Source organism: Alternaria viburni (assembly GCF_023758015.1).
Source record: "Alternaria viburni strain BMP 2772 chromosome Unknown scaffold_1, whole genome shotgun sequence".
NCBI lineage: Eukaryota > Fungi > Ascomycota > Dothideomycetes > Pleosporales > Pleosporaceae > Alternaria > Alternaria viburni.
The window spans coordinates 1,225,530-1,242,465 of NW_026055770.1; the positions used below are offsets into that span (position 1 = coordinate 1,225,530).

At 52.4% G+C, this 16,936-nt stretch overlaps 8 protein-coding genes across 8 annotated transcripts; 4 read left to right on the forward strand and 4 right to left on the reverse strand.

Annotated features, from left to right (window-relative positions):
* Positions 1-801: 801 nt before the first annotated feature.
* J4E79_000451 (uncharacterized protein) lies at positions 802-2,786 on the reverse strand (the record flags this gene model as incomplete). Its single annotated transcript, XM_049349367.1, has 7 exons — positions 802-915; positions 996-1,260; positions 1,313-1,536; positions 1,589-2,450; positions 2,498-2,566; positions 2,615-2,682; positions 2,733-2,786. 7 exons carry the CDS (start codon positions 2,784-2,786, stop codon positions 802-804), a joined length of 1,656 nt encoding a protein of 551 aa, XP_049216154.1.
* A 359-nt stretch (positions 2,787-3,145) lies between these two features.
* J4E79_000452 (uncharacterized protein) lies at positions 3,146-5,224 on the forward strand (the record flags this gene model as incomplete). Its single annotated transcript, XM_049349368.1, has 2 exons — positions 3,146-3,163; positions 3,314-5,224. 2 exons carry the CDS (start codon positions 3,146-3,148, stop codon positions 5,222-5,224), a joined length of 1,929 nt encoding a protein of 642 aa, XP_049216155.1.
* An 808-nt stretch (positions 5,225-6,032) lies between these two features.
* Positions 6,033-7,193, reverse strand: J4E79_000453 (uncharacterized protein; the record flags this gene model as incomplete). Its single annotated transcript, XM_049349369.1, has 3 exons — positions 6,033-6,701; positions 6,759-7,079; positions 7,158-7,193. 3 exons carry the CDS (start codon positions 7,191-7,193, stop codon positions 6,033-6,035), a joined length of 1,026 nt encoding a protein of 341 aa, XP_049216156.1.
* Positions 7,194-7,728: 535 nt separating this feature from the next.
* J4E79_000454 (uncharacterized protein) lies at positions 7,729-8,883 on the forward strand (the record flags this gene model as incomplete). The annotated part of the gene is made up of 5 exons (XM_049349370.1): positions 7,729-7,773; positions 7,831-7,838; positions 7,896-8,271; positions 8,328-8,646; positions 8,711-8,883. The coding sequence occupies 5 exons, from the start codon at positions 7,729-7,731 to the stop codon at positions 8,881-8,883; spliced, it is 921 nt and encodes a 306-aa protein (XP_049216157.1).
* A 649-nt stretch (positions 8,884-9,532) lies between these two features.
* Positions 9,533-9,988, reverse strand: J4E79_000455 (uncharacterized protein; the record flags this gene model as incomplete). The annotated part of the gene is made up of 1 exon (XM_049349371.1): positions 9,533-9,988. The coding sequence occupies one exon, from the start codon at positions 9,986-9,988 to the stop codon at positions 9,533-9,535; it is 456 nt and encodes a 151-aa protein (XP_049216158.1).
* A 996-nt stretch (positions 9,989-10,984) lies between these two features.
* On the forward strand, positions 10,985-12,723 carry J4E79_000456 (uncharacterized protein; the record flags this gene model as incomplete). The annotated part of the gene is made up of 2 exons (XM_049349372.1): positions 10,985-11,036; positions 11,450-12,723. 2 exons carry the CDS (start codon positions 10,985-10,987, stop codon positions 12,721-12,723), a joined length of 1,326 nt encoding a protein of 441 aa, XP_049216159.1.
* Positions 12,724-13,492: 769 nt separating this feature from the next.
* Positions 13,493-13,995, reverse strand: J4E79_000457 (uncharacterized protein; the record flags this gene model as incomplete). Its single annotated transcript, XM_049349373.1, has 2 exons — positions 13,493-13,613; positions 13,667-13,995. The coding sequence occupies 2 exons, from the start codon at positions 13,993-13,995 to the stop codon at positions 13,493-13,495; spliced, it is 450 nt and encodes a 149-aa protein (XP_049216160.1).
* A 352-nt stretch (positions 13,996-14,347) lies between these two features.
* On the forward strand, positions 14,348-16,554 carry J4E79_000458 (uncharacterized protein; the record flags this gene model as incomplete). Its single annotated transcript, XM_049349374.1, has 3 exons — positions 14,348-14,421; positions 14,470-15,148; positions 15,202-16,554. 3 exons carry the CDS (start codon positions 14,348-14,350, stop codon positions 16,552-16,554), a joined length of 2,106 nt encoding a protein of 701 aa, XP_049216161.1.
* Between the last annotated feature and the right edge of the window lie 382 nt (positions 16,555-16,936).

Below are 16,936 nucleotides of genomic sequence, written 5' to 3' on the forward strand. Positions count from 1 at the left end.
CGCGCGCAATCAAAGATGCATTGTCCCAACAACCACCCAAGGCCGGCATCCTGGTGGATGGATTCCCACGAAGCACCGAGCAACTAGAATCATGGAACGTCTGGCCATTTCCCAAAGATCTGCCAATCGCAAGCGGAAGTAACACCAATGCAAAACCAGACATCGTATTATCGTTACGCGTCAGCAAACAAAATGCCAAAGCCAGATATTCAGCTCGAGCCCGGGATAGCAACGATAGCGATGAGAAATTTGAGCGGCGCTTCTCTGAATATGAGGAAGAAACTTTGCCGGTGGAAGAAGTTTATCGTGAGCGCGGCATTTTGATCGATGTGAGTATGTAAAACGTTACGAAAGATCCAACACTAAATTACATCCAGATCGACGTGAATGGTTCGAAGGAAGAGAACATTGTAGAGATGACCAATACCCTTAATGGAAGTAGTCTCTGGCGGAGAGTTATGATCGAGAGATGTACGGACGCGCATTTTATCGTTTTGTAGCCATGTACTTCGTAACTCGTTGGCAAAGTAATAGGTCGCATGTAGTTGGACGCCACTAACTTCTGCCAGTCCATGGCATGCCATGGCAACCGACCTTATCCCATAGATCTTGCGAATATTTGCCTTCTCTGTGCATTGTTTCCTGATGCGTGTTACAAAGACGTGCCCGTTGGCCTGGTGGACCAAAGCTTTCCTTAGTCCCTTCGTGGCCCAACATATTCTGCCCCAGCGACGTATGTTACAAGCATCGCCGCAAGTTATAACGATTTCATAAGACGAGAGCATCCAGATATTCCTCACATCAGGACTGGGGAGTGAGAGGCAATTCTCGGGACCTGGAATGGACGATTTCGATGTCTCCTTGACCCCGGGCTTGAGTCTGTCGTATATTCTCCGCGGCGGAACTAGAGGACATCTGAGGGGTCTATTAGGATGATGGAAATGAAAGACGGGATTTGCTCGCAGTCGCAACTAGCCAGGAGTTCATATTCTTACGTCGCCTTGTTGAAGTTTGTCGGACCAGTCTGGTCTATACTTCGTTTTCATGTGTTGCATGAGATCGACTAGGGAGGCTGAGAGGGCAGCGGAGCTTGGCCACCTCCAGGAAGAGAGCTCGAGAACGAGGAGCGCGTTGGAGTACAACTGGATAAGGTTCCCGCCAAAGATTGCCGGCATGTTCTGTATGAGCACTGTGCCTGCTCGGTATACCCAATGTGGCGTGACGAAGACATGGATGCCGCCGAAACTCACTACAGCCTCTCTGTTTGTGATGGTTAGTTTGACATCCTTCAAGGCATGCGGATATTACGTACAGCACATGCCATGCACTCCCCCAACAAGGATTCAGCAACAAATGTGTTATGTGTAAGGTAATGCGTATGACAGGGAGTAGCTCGTCTCTCTCGTCAAATAGCGGTAATAGCTTCTTGACGTTCTCCTTGGCGATGTGGTCGCCTTTGCGGAAGCGATTTTGCATGCGATATAATGAGCAGAGGTATTCCGCGGGCTTTTCTTTGTCGAAACACATTTCTTCATCCTGCCATAGATGAGCCATAATCTCCAGAAGGTTGCACAGCTATTAGACTCACCGGCTCTGGAAACAATGCAGGTCTATCTAGTGTAGATGCAATCTGGTTCTCAAGACAGAATATGGTCATGTGCATGGCTCGCAGTAGCTGTACATCGTCGGGATCCAGCTCCTGTAACGCTCTTTTCGACTCGAGATCGAATGCAAGACGGCCTGCGAGAGCTATCTGCTGGCCAATGTTGCCAGCTATTGGGTCGAATGAGCTATTGATAGCGAGGAGAAGAACCGACCGGATTGTGTCGATGTTTGGTTCCATTGTTGCTAACTCGAGGTGTTCCATAGCATCTGCAAAGTACTGAGTGGCAAGGGCCCGGTATCTAATGGAATTGGCCTGGTGGTATGTGAGCCTACCCCTAGGGTTCCAGCAAGTATCAGGAGGTTGCTTTTTACGAGTGTTGGGAAGGATGTAGCATGCTATGGAATATATCATATACAACGAGAATTTCTCGGTGTCCGTCAGGTCACCAGGTACGTCAGGTCCGAGATAGCGGAGCGATGCATCCAAGATTGGATATATAGGTTGCACAGTTTCGAGATAGAGTTGCACCAGCTCATACTGCTTCTCGGGCGAATCTTTGTTGCTGTAGTGCCAGTCGTCAAGCTCTTCGTCAGTCTGCACGGCACGATTTTCGTGCGCAGTGTGTAGTCTGGGGGATTTGAGAAGGCAGGATTCAGCGCCAAGGTATCGATAGCTGTTTCCCGCTTCGGCGAAGTGATGTTCGTATCGAGGAACTTCAGAAGCGATGAATTCTGTTTTGACGTGTGTAGCAAAGGCGCCATTGTCCGTGAGCCCGCCGGATGTCGCTGGCGACCCATGGCCACTGGACAAATTGCGCACACGATCTACTAGCTCGCTGATGTAGCTGGGCATGTCTTAGTACGAGTTCGAGGACAAGCCTCGTCTGCTCACCTTCGTGGCAGCAGCTGATTGCGTCCGTGGTCGTAGAACATGCATTCCACGCCGGCTTTGGTGCATTGCCTGACAACGTTAGCAGGACGCGCAGGGTGGGACAGAGAAGCCATGTACCTGCACTTGGGCAATAAGGTATCGCATCCGCGGCGACACTCTCGGCATCGCTTGCATGCGGGGAGACTCTGGGGAAGTGTAAGTGCACGATGGCGAATTGCGGAGACGGCGGCGTTACCTGAATCAGCGCATCTAGATCGAGCGTGGGGGGCTTCGAGGTCGCGGCGGCCATCGGAGTGGGCAGTTTGCAAGGAGGCGACAGGTACGGGTCAAGGTCTAGCAGAGCTGTCGTCTGTACTACGATCCATCGCGCGCCGTCGTCATGTCAGCGACAATGGTCGGAGACGCGATGGGAGGCCTGGGCGGAGTGGATGGCGAGCAGGACGATCTTATCTGGCTAGGGCGTCCCAACACAGAAGCGATCACCCCGGCCGCCTGCATCCCGCGTGCCCACAGTCCGCCCACATGCCAGCATCCCGTCCTTCGTTCGAGAACAACAGCCATCGGGAATCATCACCGCCAGCAAGTCCTTCATCTCCGCCATGACAACGGCGCCATCGTGGTACAGACGCCAGACGCTCGAGGTTGGCCATGCAGAACCGCACCAAAGTCCGTCGTCGCGTGCTGGCCTGTGCTCGCTGTCGGAAGCGTAAACTCTCGGTAGACGCTTTCCTCTGCCCCCGTCATACATGTACTGACTCCATCAAGTGTGATGGCAAGGTTCCCGCCTGCACGCGTTGCGTAGATGCTAGCGTCCAGTGTGTGGGTTTCGATTCTTCAACCCAGCAAGAAGCTCCGCGCTCTATTGCCGACTTTCTGGAAGCGCACATCGCGCGGCTCGAGGGCCAAAGCAGCACGCCCTCGACGCTGCCATCTCTAGGACAGTCAAGTGCTACTCTGTCATCTCCGGCAGATTCTCACGCATCTGACTCGAGGCCGGGGAATTGGCGTCCAGAGAAATGTGCCTTCGCCGACAGCCTCGTCAACCAGGTCATGCAAGACATCACGCCTTCTTTCCTCGGTGTGTGCAAACCTCGGCCCTTTCTCCAGTGCGTCATCAGAGGCACGAGGCTGCCTTCGAAAAAGGGACCTGTTCTTTCCAACGATCTGAATGAGAACCACCCCAGATCCATCTTGAACCCTCAGCAGACCAAAGGGCTGTTCTATGACCTCATGCCTGACGAGGTTGGCGCCAACAAACTACTCCAAAACTACCTAGATCGCGTCATCACACAATACCCCATCTACCATCGAAACGACGTGACAACTGCTTTCAACTCCATCTACCACAAGAAAGCAGCAACGCCAAATGAAGACTCATTCCGAAATCGATACATAGTCTGCATCATCATGGCCATCTCGCTAACAACAAGCGCACGGAATAATGTGCAAAAGGCGAACGACCTTGCCTATCAGCTAGTTCGACACGCTATGCAATGGATTCCAGAGGTTGCAACCAACGATATTGCTGGACTACAAGCTATACTGCTATTAACCCAATACATCTTCCTGAATCCTAAAATGGCCGATCTATGGCTCATGACAGGTCTCATCAGCCAAGCAGTCATTGACCTCGGATTGCACCAAGAGCTGCCCAATGATGCTAAAGTCTCCGTTTACCAACGCGACATGCGACGACGTATATTTTGGTGTGCATGGGAGATGGAAGTTGGCGTCTGCTGCATATTTCTACGCCCTACAAGTCTTCCGGTTGGGCGCATAGATGTTCATTTTCCCATGGAGATTGACGACACCGCCATTACGCAGTCTAGCATATCACCGACTGGACGACTATCGAAATTCACGCAGCGTATCATTTGTCGCTTTCGCCTCATCGAAGCTGACGTCATATCCGTCTTGTGGCATGAAGACCCTATATCTCAAGAGTGCTCCTCGTTGGAGGAGTGGGTACAACACACTATCAATGCAATGTCAGATTGGCAACGCGAGATATATGCAGCTTCAGAGGCCAACAAAGATCGTAGCTTGAATGCACGATGGACTGAGATGCGCTTATACTCCGACATCGCAACCCCTTACGTCTTGTCCTTGTTGCATCGCACCTCTCGACGACTGCCGAACCCAAGTAAAGAGCAAATGATGATCGCTCTACTCAATGCCGTCAAGGTTGCTGACGGCTACTTTCAGCAATCTGAGGCAGAAGCGGGAAAGATCAAATACGTCTTCCATCCATGCCATCATGTCTTCAATTGTGCGCTCATTTTCTTGCAAGGTTTGCAGCGCTGTCCGAAAGAAGTTGCGGACCAATACTCATGGCAACAAGTTGAAGAATGGATGCACGTCTTTTCGAAATGCTTCCTATCCATCTCGGAGCGATGGGCAGCAGCGAAAAGGTGTTTCGAAGAGTACGAACGACTACTCCTTCCGGTCAAGAAGGAATACCTCGAATTCCTGAATCAGAGAGCTAGTTATTGTCCGCCAACACTGCACCAAACGGTCTCTGATGCGAGCAATCTCTACGACTATCAAGTGCCGCCCTCTATACTTACAGAAATCGATGAGGCTTACCAGTTCTGGACAGTCTTCAACCCTACCTCAGCGATCGATGCACCAGACCCACTGGGTGCATACTCTTACAATCTCGCGCCCTCTGATTGGAATGCGGAGTTTTCTCTAAATGATAATATGGACATGACACCGGAGTTGTAGTACTATTTGGCGTTTCTCGATCATGTTTCTTCTCTCACCGGCATTTACGTCTTTCAGCTTGATGACAACACAGCACTGTACTGATTTACTTAGCTAGCATGTGGAATTGTTGCGCATTTTCGGTTCGGACTAATGAAATACCCTTGGGTCGCGGGTTTACATCTCTTCAGTGGTACTTTGTTGTTCTAGACTTCCGCCGAGTATCAAGTTTGATAACACTTTGACTGGATTTCAACATGTGTGAATATGCATACAACCAAACGTCACTGGACACGTTTTGGGCGCACAGTCGATAGTCATGAGGTTACATTCGCCAAAGCCCGCCGTGGCTTATTTCCGCGTACCCATATGCGGGGCACGCGGCACGGGAGTCGCCCGGTCACGTCCAGCGTCTACCAATGTGTCGGGTGGATTCGACGGCGCCGAGAGTGCTGCACTGCCAACACAGAGCGCATTGAGCCCCCACGCTGCGGTGGGGAAGGACGGGCCATTTACCCGCAGAGTATCTGCATATTCGTTTACGAACGAGAACTGCCCTATACACATACCGGCTACATAGTCACAAGACGTCTTTACTCGAGAGGCAAATTGGAGACGCAGTCAACTACATCAGTGTCGCGTGTGACGACTTTCGATAAGCACATAGATCTCCTGACACGTAGTGCAGTGACACAGGCAATTCATGCGAGCGTACACATCTAACGTATCCTAGTTATGGGCTTCTATCCACTTGACTGCCCGCATTCCTGTGGAAGTGTAAGAGTTTGGTATCGTGTTCAAATAAAGACGAGTATGCAGTACATCTGGCCTATAGCTCTAGACTCAGAGTTTCCTCTGGCTGTGTTGGTATTCCCATCTTCAGCACTGCTTTCTTGCTTTTCAAGTCCATGACAATGTTGAACAGGGTACCACTTCCAGTCTCCTCTGTCTCAAACCTACATATCGCACCCGGCGCATTCTGCTGATCGGCAAACAACTGAGTCACGTCTTCCCAGCTTGGCTCGTAGCCCAGCGCTCCAACATTCGTTGCCATTGTCTGAACCCTAGTGATGGAGTCTTTGAGCCATACAGTATCGACTTCGCCAGGGTGATCCAGCAGCAGATGGTTCGTGTGGATGACCCTTGAGCTAGAGTCTGGTAACACGTGCGCAAAAGTGCTCTTTGTGAATTCTAAGCCCAGGGACGTGTTTGCATCAGCTATGAGAATATGGGCTGAGGATGCCATGCCGAAACTCTCCAGCTTGCGTACTGCTTCGTCGACTGACGCGCTCTCCAGTGCCATTCTCAAGCCAAAGTGAGCGGGCATTCGGGTAGAATCTACGCCGTGAACTTTTATGGCGTTGAACAAGGTGCCTACGCCGCTGCTATTGAAGCCGATCTTCCCGATTATGCCTGCCTCGGTCACTTGGATTATAGTGGGCTTGTTCGCTTGTGCGATCTTGGTAACAATCAGGTTCTCTTGCTGCTCGGTCATCCACTGGGCACCGTCAGCATACGATCATCGCTTTCGTGTTCTTCTAGAGGTGCTGCATACATCCCAGTTCTGCGCTAACCATGCCCGGTTTTGGGTGTGCCACGCGAGGGCAGTGCAGCCATCGCTGAACAAACCAAAGTTGATCTCAGTTCGGACGTTTATCGCTACGATGTCTAGCAACTCGCGTCCGGAGCCGTCGGCAATGCCTTGCATCTCTTCGTGGAAGTTTGGCCATTGCGCCTTTGCACGCTGTTCAAACGTCGACGCGTGCTGGAGGACTTGCGGCCATCTCTTCTTGCAGTTCTTGAGGAAGAGGCACGCGTAGAACTCGATGCAACGAGCAATTTGTAGCTTTGCGGCTTTACCGTGTTGGTAGCCAATCTGTGCGAGATCAGCATGATCCTGGTCGCTGTCGCGTCTCGTCGCGGCAGCAGTGATGACGTCACGCGTCACACTTACCTCATAGGGGGTGCCCTTGCACTCGACAAACAGCATCGTGTACGACAACCCGACAAATATCAGACGAGAAGATGTACAAGAAGCAGTCTAGACTTCTATTCGAAGGAATAAGTTGCTAAAGTCTATCTGTCGGCGGCAGCGCTTTCGGCAATCCCACGCACATGCCCCGCCTTCGACGTGCGCTCAATTCCGTCTCGAGCTACGCCACGCGCTCCTTCGTCTCTTATTCGCCGTGAAGGTGCAGCATGAGTAATTATCTGCGAACTGCACTGCATGTGCACGAATGCAGTTCATGGACCACTGCAAGCTAATCCACCGGCGTTGAAACCCTGTTACTACCTGCTTGATTAGTGCTTCGGAGTATATCAGCGACGGGCGGTGAACCGCTCCCTTGGTATCGAAACAGCCGCGGACAGACATGGCAAGTACGACTGTGCCGCGGATTATGGCGTCTGAAAAGACACGGAGTTGGCGATAAGAGGGGCATTGCATCTCGCCTGCACTCTGTTGCTTCCCTCAGCGTTGCTCCATAGCCAACGACTTTCTTGCCTTCAATTTTGCCTCAGGAATCATGCCAAAACGCGTGCTGTGTACTTATGGTATTGACATCGACGCGGTAAGTAACGCGTGTGCCATCTTCGTTCGAATGCTCGCTGATTACCGACACATGCAGGTGAGCGGGTGGCACGTTGGATTCATTTGGAGTGTCTCATGAGCACCAGCTAACAACACACCAAGGCTAAACACCAAGACTGGAGCCCCTGCCAACCCAACCGATGTGTCCCGCGGTGTCTTTGGTGCCACTGTAGGCATTGATCGTCTACTGAAGCTTTGGGACAAATACAATATCAAAACAACATGGTTCATACCAGCACATTCCGCGGAGTCGTTTCCGCATCAGATACGCAAAATCGTCGAAAAAGGCCATGAAGTTGGGCTACACGGCTACACACACGAATTCGTTTCCCTTTTGAACGAACAACAGCAACGAGACGTTCTGGAGAAGAGCATACAGGTCTTGACAGACATTGTAGGCAAGAGACCGCGCGGCTGGACTGCACCTGCCTGGAGCACGAGTAGAGAAACGATCAAGCTTCTCGAAGAGTTCGGAATCGTACGATTATCATTGTTTGAACCCAGGCGTAAACGAAGAGCTGACACCTACCGTAGGAATACGATCACTCCTTCATGCACCATGATTCTCAGCCCTACTACGTTCCTTCCCCGCACCTCAGCACGTATACAGAGACCGACGTATCAAAGCCAGCTTCTCATTGGATGAAGCCCATGTCAACACTGAAGCCATCTGCAGTCGTGGAGATACCTGCAAATTGGCATCTGGATGACTGGCCACCTTTCCAGCTCTCGCTTACACAGCCAAGCACACATGGCTTCGTCGATACCGCGGTCATCGAGCGCTTGTGGAAGGAACAATTCGAGTTTCTGTATCGCGAATGTCCTGATGACGGAAGCTTCATCTTCCCAATCAGTCAGTCACATCCCTGGACGAGCGGTATAGGGAACAGAGACTGACTTCGTACACCCAACTTTAGGTATCCATCCACAGGTGAGCGGCAAACCACAAGTCATCTTACTGCATGAGAGGCTCATCGAGTGGATCAACGGGCACGAAGGAGTGGAATGGGTCACTATGGAGAAAATAGTTGATGAGTTCAAAAGCGGCAATTTGAGCGGCGCGACCGTAGAGGGTGGGGCGGACGTGTAATGTTACACCGAGATGGAGCCGAGATGTTACTCTCGCATGCGAATGACTAACATCCACTTCTCGGTTGGCACATACCCTGCCAAATCCTTCGACGTCAAACTGAATGAAGAATATCGAAACGAGGTTTTGCAGTCTAGAGTACATGTGCCGTGGCATTCCGCGCTCTTCTTGCATAGCCGCTATGCACGAGCGCTACGCCTCGTGAACCGTTCTCACGGGTCCGGAGCAAGGCGCATTACACCGAGCGGCGGACGGCGACGATGGCGCCCCTCTCTCAAGCGAGGGCCTAGTCAAGACGATGTATTTGACTTTCCGTGCCCCCAGTCCCACAGTCTGCCAACATCTCCAGGGCTCACTTGTGCATAACCAGGTAGTACACCATCGCCATACGTTACTGTTGCTTCTTTGTCGAACTGTGAACTTTCTGTGGAGCTTCGGTCATTACATTGAATCATGCGCAGAAGAAAGAAGGGTGAATCACCTTCTGACCCACTCTACCATGCATCCCTCTTTCCGGTCTAAGTACTATATCAATTCTCTATCTTTTCTGATCTACCTGTCACACGCAACACCTCATCCCAATGTCCCAGCCAAGCTCCACCATACAACTTCAAATCTACTGCCTTCTTGCTCATCCTCATCCCCGCTCTCAACCAAGTTCACACTCGTACACATCCCACCAAGTAGTCTTCAAGTCCCTCGCCATAATATCCACACTCACTTTCCTCGCCTCGTCTTGATACTTGTCCTCCACCTCATCCGCCTGCTCGAACCTCCACACCATCTCAAAAGATTCTCTCTTTAGCCTCCTATCCGAATACTCTGCATCGACTCGGCTGCCAAGTGCTTGCTCGGCCAGCGGCAGTGTCTTCTGTCGACCGGGTACTTCGACGCTGAGAACGTGGGCTTCTTTGAGTACCTCCATCTTAAGAATTGTGCTGCGATTGGTAGTAGGGTGTGTGACGCGTATGTTGATGTAGAAGAATTCCTCGTTGTTTTCGGGGTAGGCGCATGTCTGGGTTTCGGGGGTTGCGGACACGATGTTGTAGAGGGCGCGAGAGAAGGTTGTGGCTTTTGTGACGACGATGAGGTAAATGGGCGCCATCTTTTGCGTACGAATAGGCAGTGGACCAGGATCTTGGCAATATTTACATTTGCTGAAGTGGTGACTCGTGCTGATAAGCACCTGGACAGGAGCGTTTGTGTTTCGACACGTGATGAAACTACACGGTGTTGCTTGCTGTCAGGCCTAGAACCCACACATCGCGTGGTCTTCACAGAAGCTACTGGTTAGACATCGGGTGTACTCATTGCAAATCATGAGATAGTTTTCAGAGCAGATGAATTTGCTGAAACTACCCATGCATCCATCGAACAATCTACAGTGTTGATAATGCAGCTGCCTTTTGTACCACTCCTCTCGACACTGCTCTTTTGACTTCACTATCGATGTCGCTGGGCATAGAGAGCAACTCTCTTTCTCTCTTGAGATTTTCATATCAGCTCAACGCCACGAGAACTTTCGTGATTTCGAGCACCTTCCCAACATAGCTCAGTCGGCGGCGCAAGCTTAAGCTTGATCTTCTCTCCCTCTTTCTCAAGACCTGTCGCTTCAACTGAAGAGAGTTTTTCGACTTCTTCTGTCGAGAGGTTCCATGGCAAGTAGACGGGTATCGATTTCTCGAAGGGCTTGCCATTAAATCTTTTGATGTTCAGAGCCTATCGGTGTTCTTGTGAAGGCTTGTTGTTTATTCCAGATTCGATTGAGGACATGATGCTTAGATACGCGTTTCGTTGAAACTGTGAAGACTTGTGTTCGAGACATGTATGAATGAGCTGGGGCAGGGGAGCATTTGTGTCTTTGGTGCTGCGACCCATCCACAGCTGTGAGCCATCAACTGTTGGACGCTAGCACTCGATTGGCCACGCACAGCATGTTGTGACCAACAGTCAACGGACACAGATCGTAGCAATGCCTGATATGACGGGTACGCAAGCGGCAGTCGAGCTTCGGGCCTGGGAATGCCGTCAGTCACAGTCTATTGTAAGTGTCAAGCCGCGGGAATGACATGACGCTAGGTCCACTTCCCCCATCGAACCCATGTTCCGCCCCACCAGAGCGTATGCATGCAAGTACGACCGCGGAACGCGGAGTATGTCGACGCGCCACCCGCCAAACTTCACGCATTTGTTTGCTCACCACGTCCAAAGCCTCAGCCTTCTTGGATCTTTAGCGTGTGCACTGGGCGTTGCAGCTCTCATATCAGCATTTGACATACAACCAAGCCCCCCGCCGACTCATTATGGGCACTTTGACCGCTGACTGCCCACGCTTGGACACACACTGTCCGCACAAGCTTGCCACAAGCTGCCGATTGACCTCTACCCCGAATTGCTGCGCATGTGCCGACGAAAGAGTGCACTCGCGGACGTATCGCGTGTACATTGACGGAGTAGGCTTTGTGAACCGCGGCACAAGGTGGCAAGGCTATTGCTGGTTCTGCAAAGGTACAATAACCCTCGATGGAATCTCGAGCTACCAGATCGTGGGCTGACCATAGACTAGAGTTCTGGAGCAATCGTCTTGCCGCTACCGAACCTCCCCTCGAAATCTCCCAGACACGCGTACCCGAGATACCTGACCAGACCGAGTTCCTAGAGCGATGGTGGGAGTTTCACCAGGGCTATCGCATTGCGAAGCTGCCAGATGGGACCGAGCAACGCATGCCTGTGATAGGGGAGCCATTTCGGGAAGTCAGCCCTGGCTTCCTTCCGCGAACGCTGGATCAGTTGAGGGCCGGCATAGAGAATGATGCGAGCAGACCAGAGAATCGACTTAGAAGAAGACGGTTAAGCTCTGAAGAGGAGCGGTCAGAGCAGCCACACCAGAGTCTAGAAGACGCGCTGGATGACCTGCTGCAAGAGACGGAGGAGATGGAGGTTTCGCACACAGGGCCCACGGCACCAGCAGAACCACGAACTTCTGTCACACCTCAAATACAGGAAGAGCCGTCAGAGCCCCCACGGCCAATGACTCGACGAGAAGCGCAGCAACAAAATCGGCGAGAGCGATTCGCACGCGTGTTCGGCTCCCGGGAGGAACTAGAGCAGGACGACTACGAGTCACCGCTTACACAAATGTACACACGAGCCTACGCCCGCCAACGCCAGGCCGACCAACGAAGAGCAGACGGGACCGAGATCGCACCTCCACTGGACGGCCTATCCCCACAAGATCGACGAGAAATCGAGGAACAGCTACTATGGGGTGTGATGCGAGAGTCGCAGTCATTTGCAGAGACTCTAGAGCCAGAAAGCCAAGTCTGGAGTTATGCGCCCCGGCGCCCAAATCTTGAGAACAACGACGTATCCCGCCCAGACCTTGATCTAGAGACAATATTAGCAATGCCCGGCGGTGGGGATGCAGCGACCAGACCCGCAACTGTAGCGTCGGCGCTCGAAATACTATCCAATGTGCGCGCCTCGGCTCTCCTTGAGCCCGGCATGCGCAGTACACGTCTCCAGCACAGGTTCGCTGAAGCGCGCGCATTCCTGCGCGTCGACCCTCCGCAGCCAGAACTACCGCTCGTGTCGCTTGACAGCCAGCCTGATCGGCCAGAGCCAAAGACGGACGCGGAAATGACAAAGGTACTCGCGTGCCAGGTGTGCTATCAGCAGCTTGCTGATGTAGCTGTCTTGCCTTGCGGGCATATGGTCATGTGTCAGTGGTGCGCTGATGTCGTTGTTCCGGTAAAGCATGGCCATATACCCGTGCGGCCGACGAAGTGCCCCATGTGCAGAAAACAAGTGAAGCAGAGGTTCAAGATACATACTGGATGAGGTGGCTGGATTGATGTCACGATGTAATGAAAGTAATGATGTACGATGTATATATAGAATTGGATATAGGTATGATCTAGACAACAGACCAACACCGGTCTGCTAGTACCGATGACAATCTAGTGCAATGATACCCATCCACGTGTCTACTATCTCGTTACTGCTTTGCTCTCTAACCTGTCTTCATCGTTGGTCCAGCTGGCATGTTCTCTACCTTTGAGCTACGGAACGCGTAAAACCCGGAGCTTCGTGCGGGGAAGATGGAGACCGACCGTATGTAGGTCTCTCTGTAGATCAACGTCGCGTCCCTGATCAGCCTGTGAAACATTGTCATCCACACTCGTGGAGACTAGTCCTGCTCGTGTGAGTTGGAGTATACACATCGTTCTCTCGGCCCTTTGTATCGTTTACACATCGCGTCACTTCGATGAAGTGTATTCGTAGTGATGTCCAGCTTATGGGTCTGGTGAGGACGTGGAGGAGGGTACTGATGCCACACTAGCTGGTGAAGATGCTCACGGCTCGAGAAGTCAACGATAAAGAGTCCGCAATCTCATGGGCTACAAGAGTTGCCTGACCTTTATCGGAATGTTTCTGCCATGACATGGTTGACCATGAGATCCCGATACAGACGCCCTTCCCTCCAATCAGAGACAGCAGGGATAGACACAAGGGCGTGGCTTCGGTTGTGGATGCGCAGGGCGAGGGTATTCGTGTATGCGTTGAGATGCGATGCTAGTAATCTGGGGCATGTGTCCGCGATATGGCTTCAGAGTCCACCGTAGATGGCGAACGAAGACAATATGAGTACCAAGGTGTTGATGACGGCCCAGACAAAAGGTATCCAGGTGGACATTTCGAAATAGCCTGCCTGATATACGCCTCCAAGTCTGATGGTGGTCAGTATGCGATGCGTATGGCTCTTTCCAGAGGTACCACTCACAGTCCGCCAACAATTGCACCCGCAACAAGTGCTTCAACGCCTCCCACGATGCTGAAGACGGGCAGGGCTATCCATATCAACTTCCAATTGCGCCATTGCACTATGCACGCCCACAGTGCAGTGATGAAGTGGATGCCGCCGACCAGCAGCAGTGTCCAGTAGACGGTGAAGCGGAAGATGTCATCGGGACGGTATAGGTAGAAGGACTGTGTCGCGCCGGCGGGAAGAGGCCAGTAGAGGGAGGGGAAGGGCGGCGTGGTGTAGCCGAGCGGAACCGCCGAGTCGACGCGTTGAATAAAGCTGGGGAATATATGGTTAACTACGTTCATGGCCAAGATGTGGGGAACGTGTTGAGGCGCACGTAAGTGTTGGGCCATGCACAGGGGGAAGACTGTGGTGAGCACAAGGGTCCAGTTGGGCTTACCTCATCTATGCGGCATGGCTATGGGGCGCTTCGTGTACTGCTGCGCGTAGGACTAGGACCGCGGAATCATACGATATCAGAGGCCGATGTTTTGAAGTTGATGCTTGTGACGTCGATCTCCGAGTGAATGTCAACGGCTAAAGCCCGAGCTTAGCGCAACCTCGGCTGACGCGAGCGGTGATCAACACCAGCCATTGCATCTCCAACACCTCCATGCGCATCTTCTGGTAGCCTGTCGCGGGCTTCTCGAGGTCATCATGGTCGTCGATCGCCTCCTATCCACGCTGCTGCGCTCGCTCCAGACATACACAGATCAGCAAGACACGCCGCGGTACGCATCGCGACTCCCTATTCGCAATGCGCATGCTAATGACCACAGGCTACTGGGAACCGCGTCTTCACTCCTCACCACACTCGGCAACCCCCACAATCTCAGCCTCCTTACTTCGCATCTTCTTACCGCGCCCGCGCTATGGGACCGTCCCGATGGCGTTCGGACGCCTCTCCGCATGCTTTCTGTCTTTCACTCGGCCGTCACCACCATCATCAACCACCACAACGACGTGCGGCACAACAAAGCAGCTAAGCTTGCGCCAGGCCAGACGCCAATAGGGGGAGGTCTTTCGCTAGACGAATGGATACGCGCCATAGTCGCCGGAGCCGACGACCGGAGCCGCAGATGGAAGCACTTGGTCGTCCTCGCCGGCCTGCTGATTGGTATCGGGAGCCTCGAAGAGCAAGGCATGGACCTGTACTGGGCATCAGCTATGCGAAAGAGAGTCGAGGCTGCATTGGTGTGCGCGACAAACCTCGCCCTAGTGGAAGTCAGGGAGCGTTCCGAGGCAGACGGACTGGGAGGCCAGACGATAACACTGACGCTCAATCATGCCTTCGGATGCATCGGAGACGTGGAAAGGACACAGCTTGATTACGACCTGCTGCTTCCAGTCCTCATTGGAACGGCATATTACTCGAATGAAGGCTTCCAGTCGGCCTACTTCCTTGGGAGCCTGGATCTCGACGTACGAACAATGCAATCGGGGAAGCTGGATTGGAGTGTAGGTCTTTTCGGAATCTGCTACATGCGTTCACGTATACTGACTATGCATAGCCACACTCTAGCTCTTACAGACAAGTCGAAAGTATCATGAACAGGCCCTTGGTATCATCTATGGGTCCCCTCTCACGGCTAATCGCGCACGCTGTCGAGAACGTCAAGAACCCATGGATCATCCAAACAATGATGGACGACCTCGCAAGCTTTTCTCGCGCTCTTACTACACAATGGCGACAGACCAAGTTTTCAGACATCGAGCCCTCCGAGGAGGCAGCAAATCTGGAAGACGATGCGCTTCACAAGACAACCCCGCAGTTGTGGAACCTACTCAAGGCGGCTCTCTTTGCTACTACGATCATTCTGCGAGGCGTATTCACACGAACCTTGGCCGACAGAGCGCTTGCTGCAGACGCCATCGCTCCCATGCTAGCATCACAAGCCCTACAAACCCTGCGGCACCTATACTTCATCACATCCCGACTCGGCCCAGCGTCTTTTTCCCAGCATACATTTGTCTATCTGACAGCGATAGACATCCTCTCTGCTTACCCCAACCACGCCGATAAGCTCCTCAAAACTATTGCGCCTCAACACCTTGGCCAGATACCAAGTCACCCACTTGACCGCATACTGGACCTCTACTTTCTCAATACAGCAGAACACTTCACTCTGATATTGTCGCCAGCCACAAACGAGGACTTGCTTGTCGCATCTGCGGTACCTTACCTTGCGGCTGGCGAGAATCGCCATATGTTGCCAGTGTTCGAAGCTGCCCATAGTGTCATGCTTGCTGTGCTATCTGCTCCACAATCTGCCGAGATCACAGCAAAACACCTGCCGTTCTACATCGACGCTCTGTTCAGTGTTTTCCCTCACAACCTGTCCCCGCGCCAGTTCCGTCTAGCTTTCAAGACCTTGATGCGTGTCACAGCTCCTCCTTCCACCTTATCGGCAACGCATCCCGATCTCCCGGCCACGCTCTTAGAGCTCGTATACCATCGCGCTCTCAACGCTCCTTCGCAGCCACTACCACCGGATTCGGTCGCTCTGGCCCTACAAGGCTCAGATGCACCACCCCCTGCCCTCTCGGAACAGGCTGTGCTCGCTTTGACCCTCATAGATGCCCTGCCTTTCCTTCCTATATACCTGCTGGAGGAGTGGCTGCCTCTATGTGCCGAGCTACTCAACCAAATTCACGATGATGAAATGCGGGAAAATGTCAAAGCGCGATACTGGGAAGTGCTAGTCAGCGGCGAGATGGACGCAGAGCGTAGTGGTGTTGCTGTGAATTGGTGGACGACAAGGGGAGGCAGAGAGCGAGTACTCTACGGAAGAGAGGAACAGTTGGACATGATGAGTGGTGCGCTACCTGTTGAAGAGCGACACGTGCGGGAGAGTAAGCTGTAGGAATATGATACCCCCAGTCAAAATGATTTATGTTACACCTTCGAAAGCCTCTGAAAGTGTCCGTCAAAAGTACGATCAGCAATATTAATGCAGTAACTTCGACAATATTACAGGTTAGGTTCTATGCAAACGCCCGTCAGGGTCAGTGCTCTTCTGCACGGCAACAAACAAACGGCTGATACCACACCCCAAATTGAACCCATCTTACCTTCTTCCAAGTCAAAAACAACCACCAGTCCCACTCTCCAGTCAAGAGATATGCAGGGACGCATGCTCGACAGTTACATACCTGATCGCGACAACGCGTACCAACGCAGGTCCGACGCACCACGCTCTTCTTCAATTCTTGTCTTCCAAAGCGCTCCATCACTCTCAAACCCCC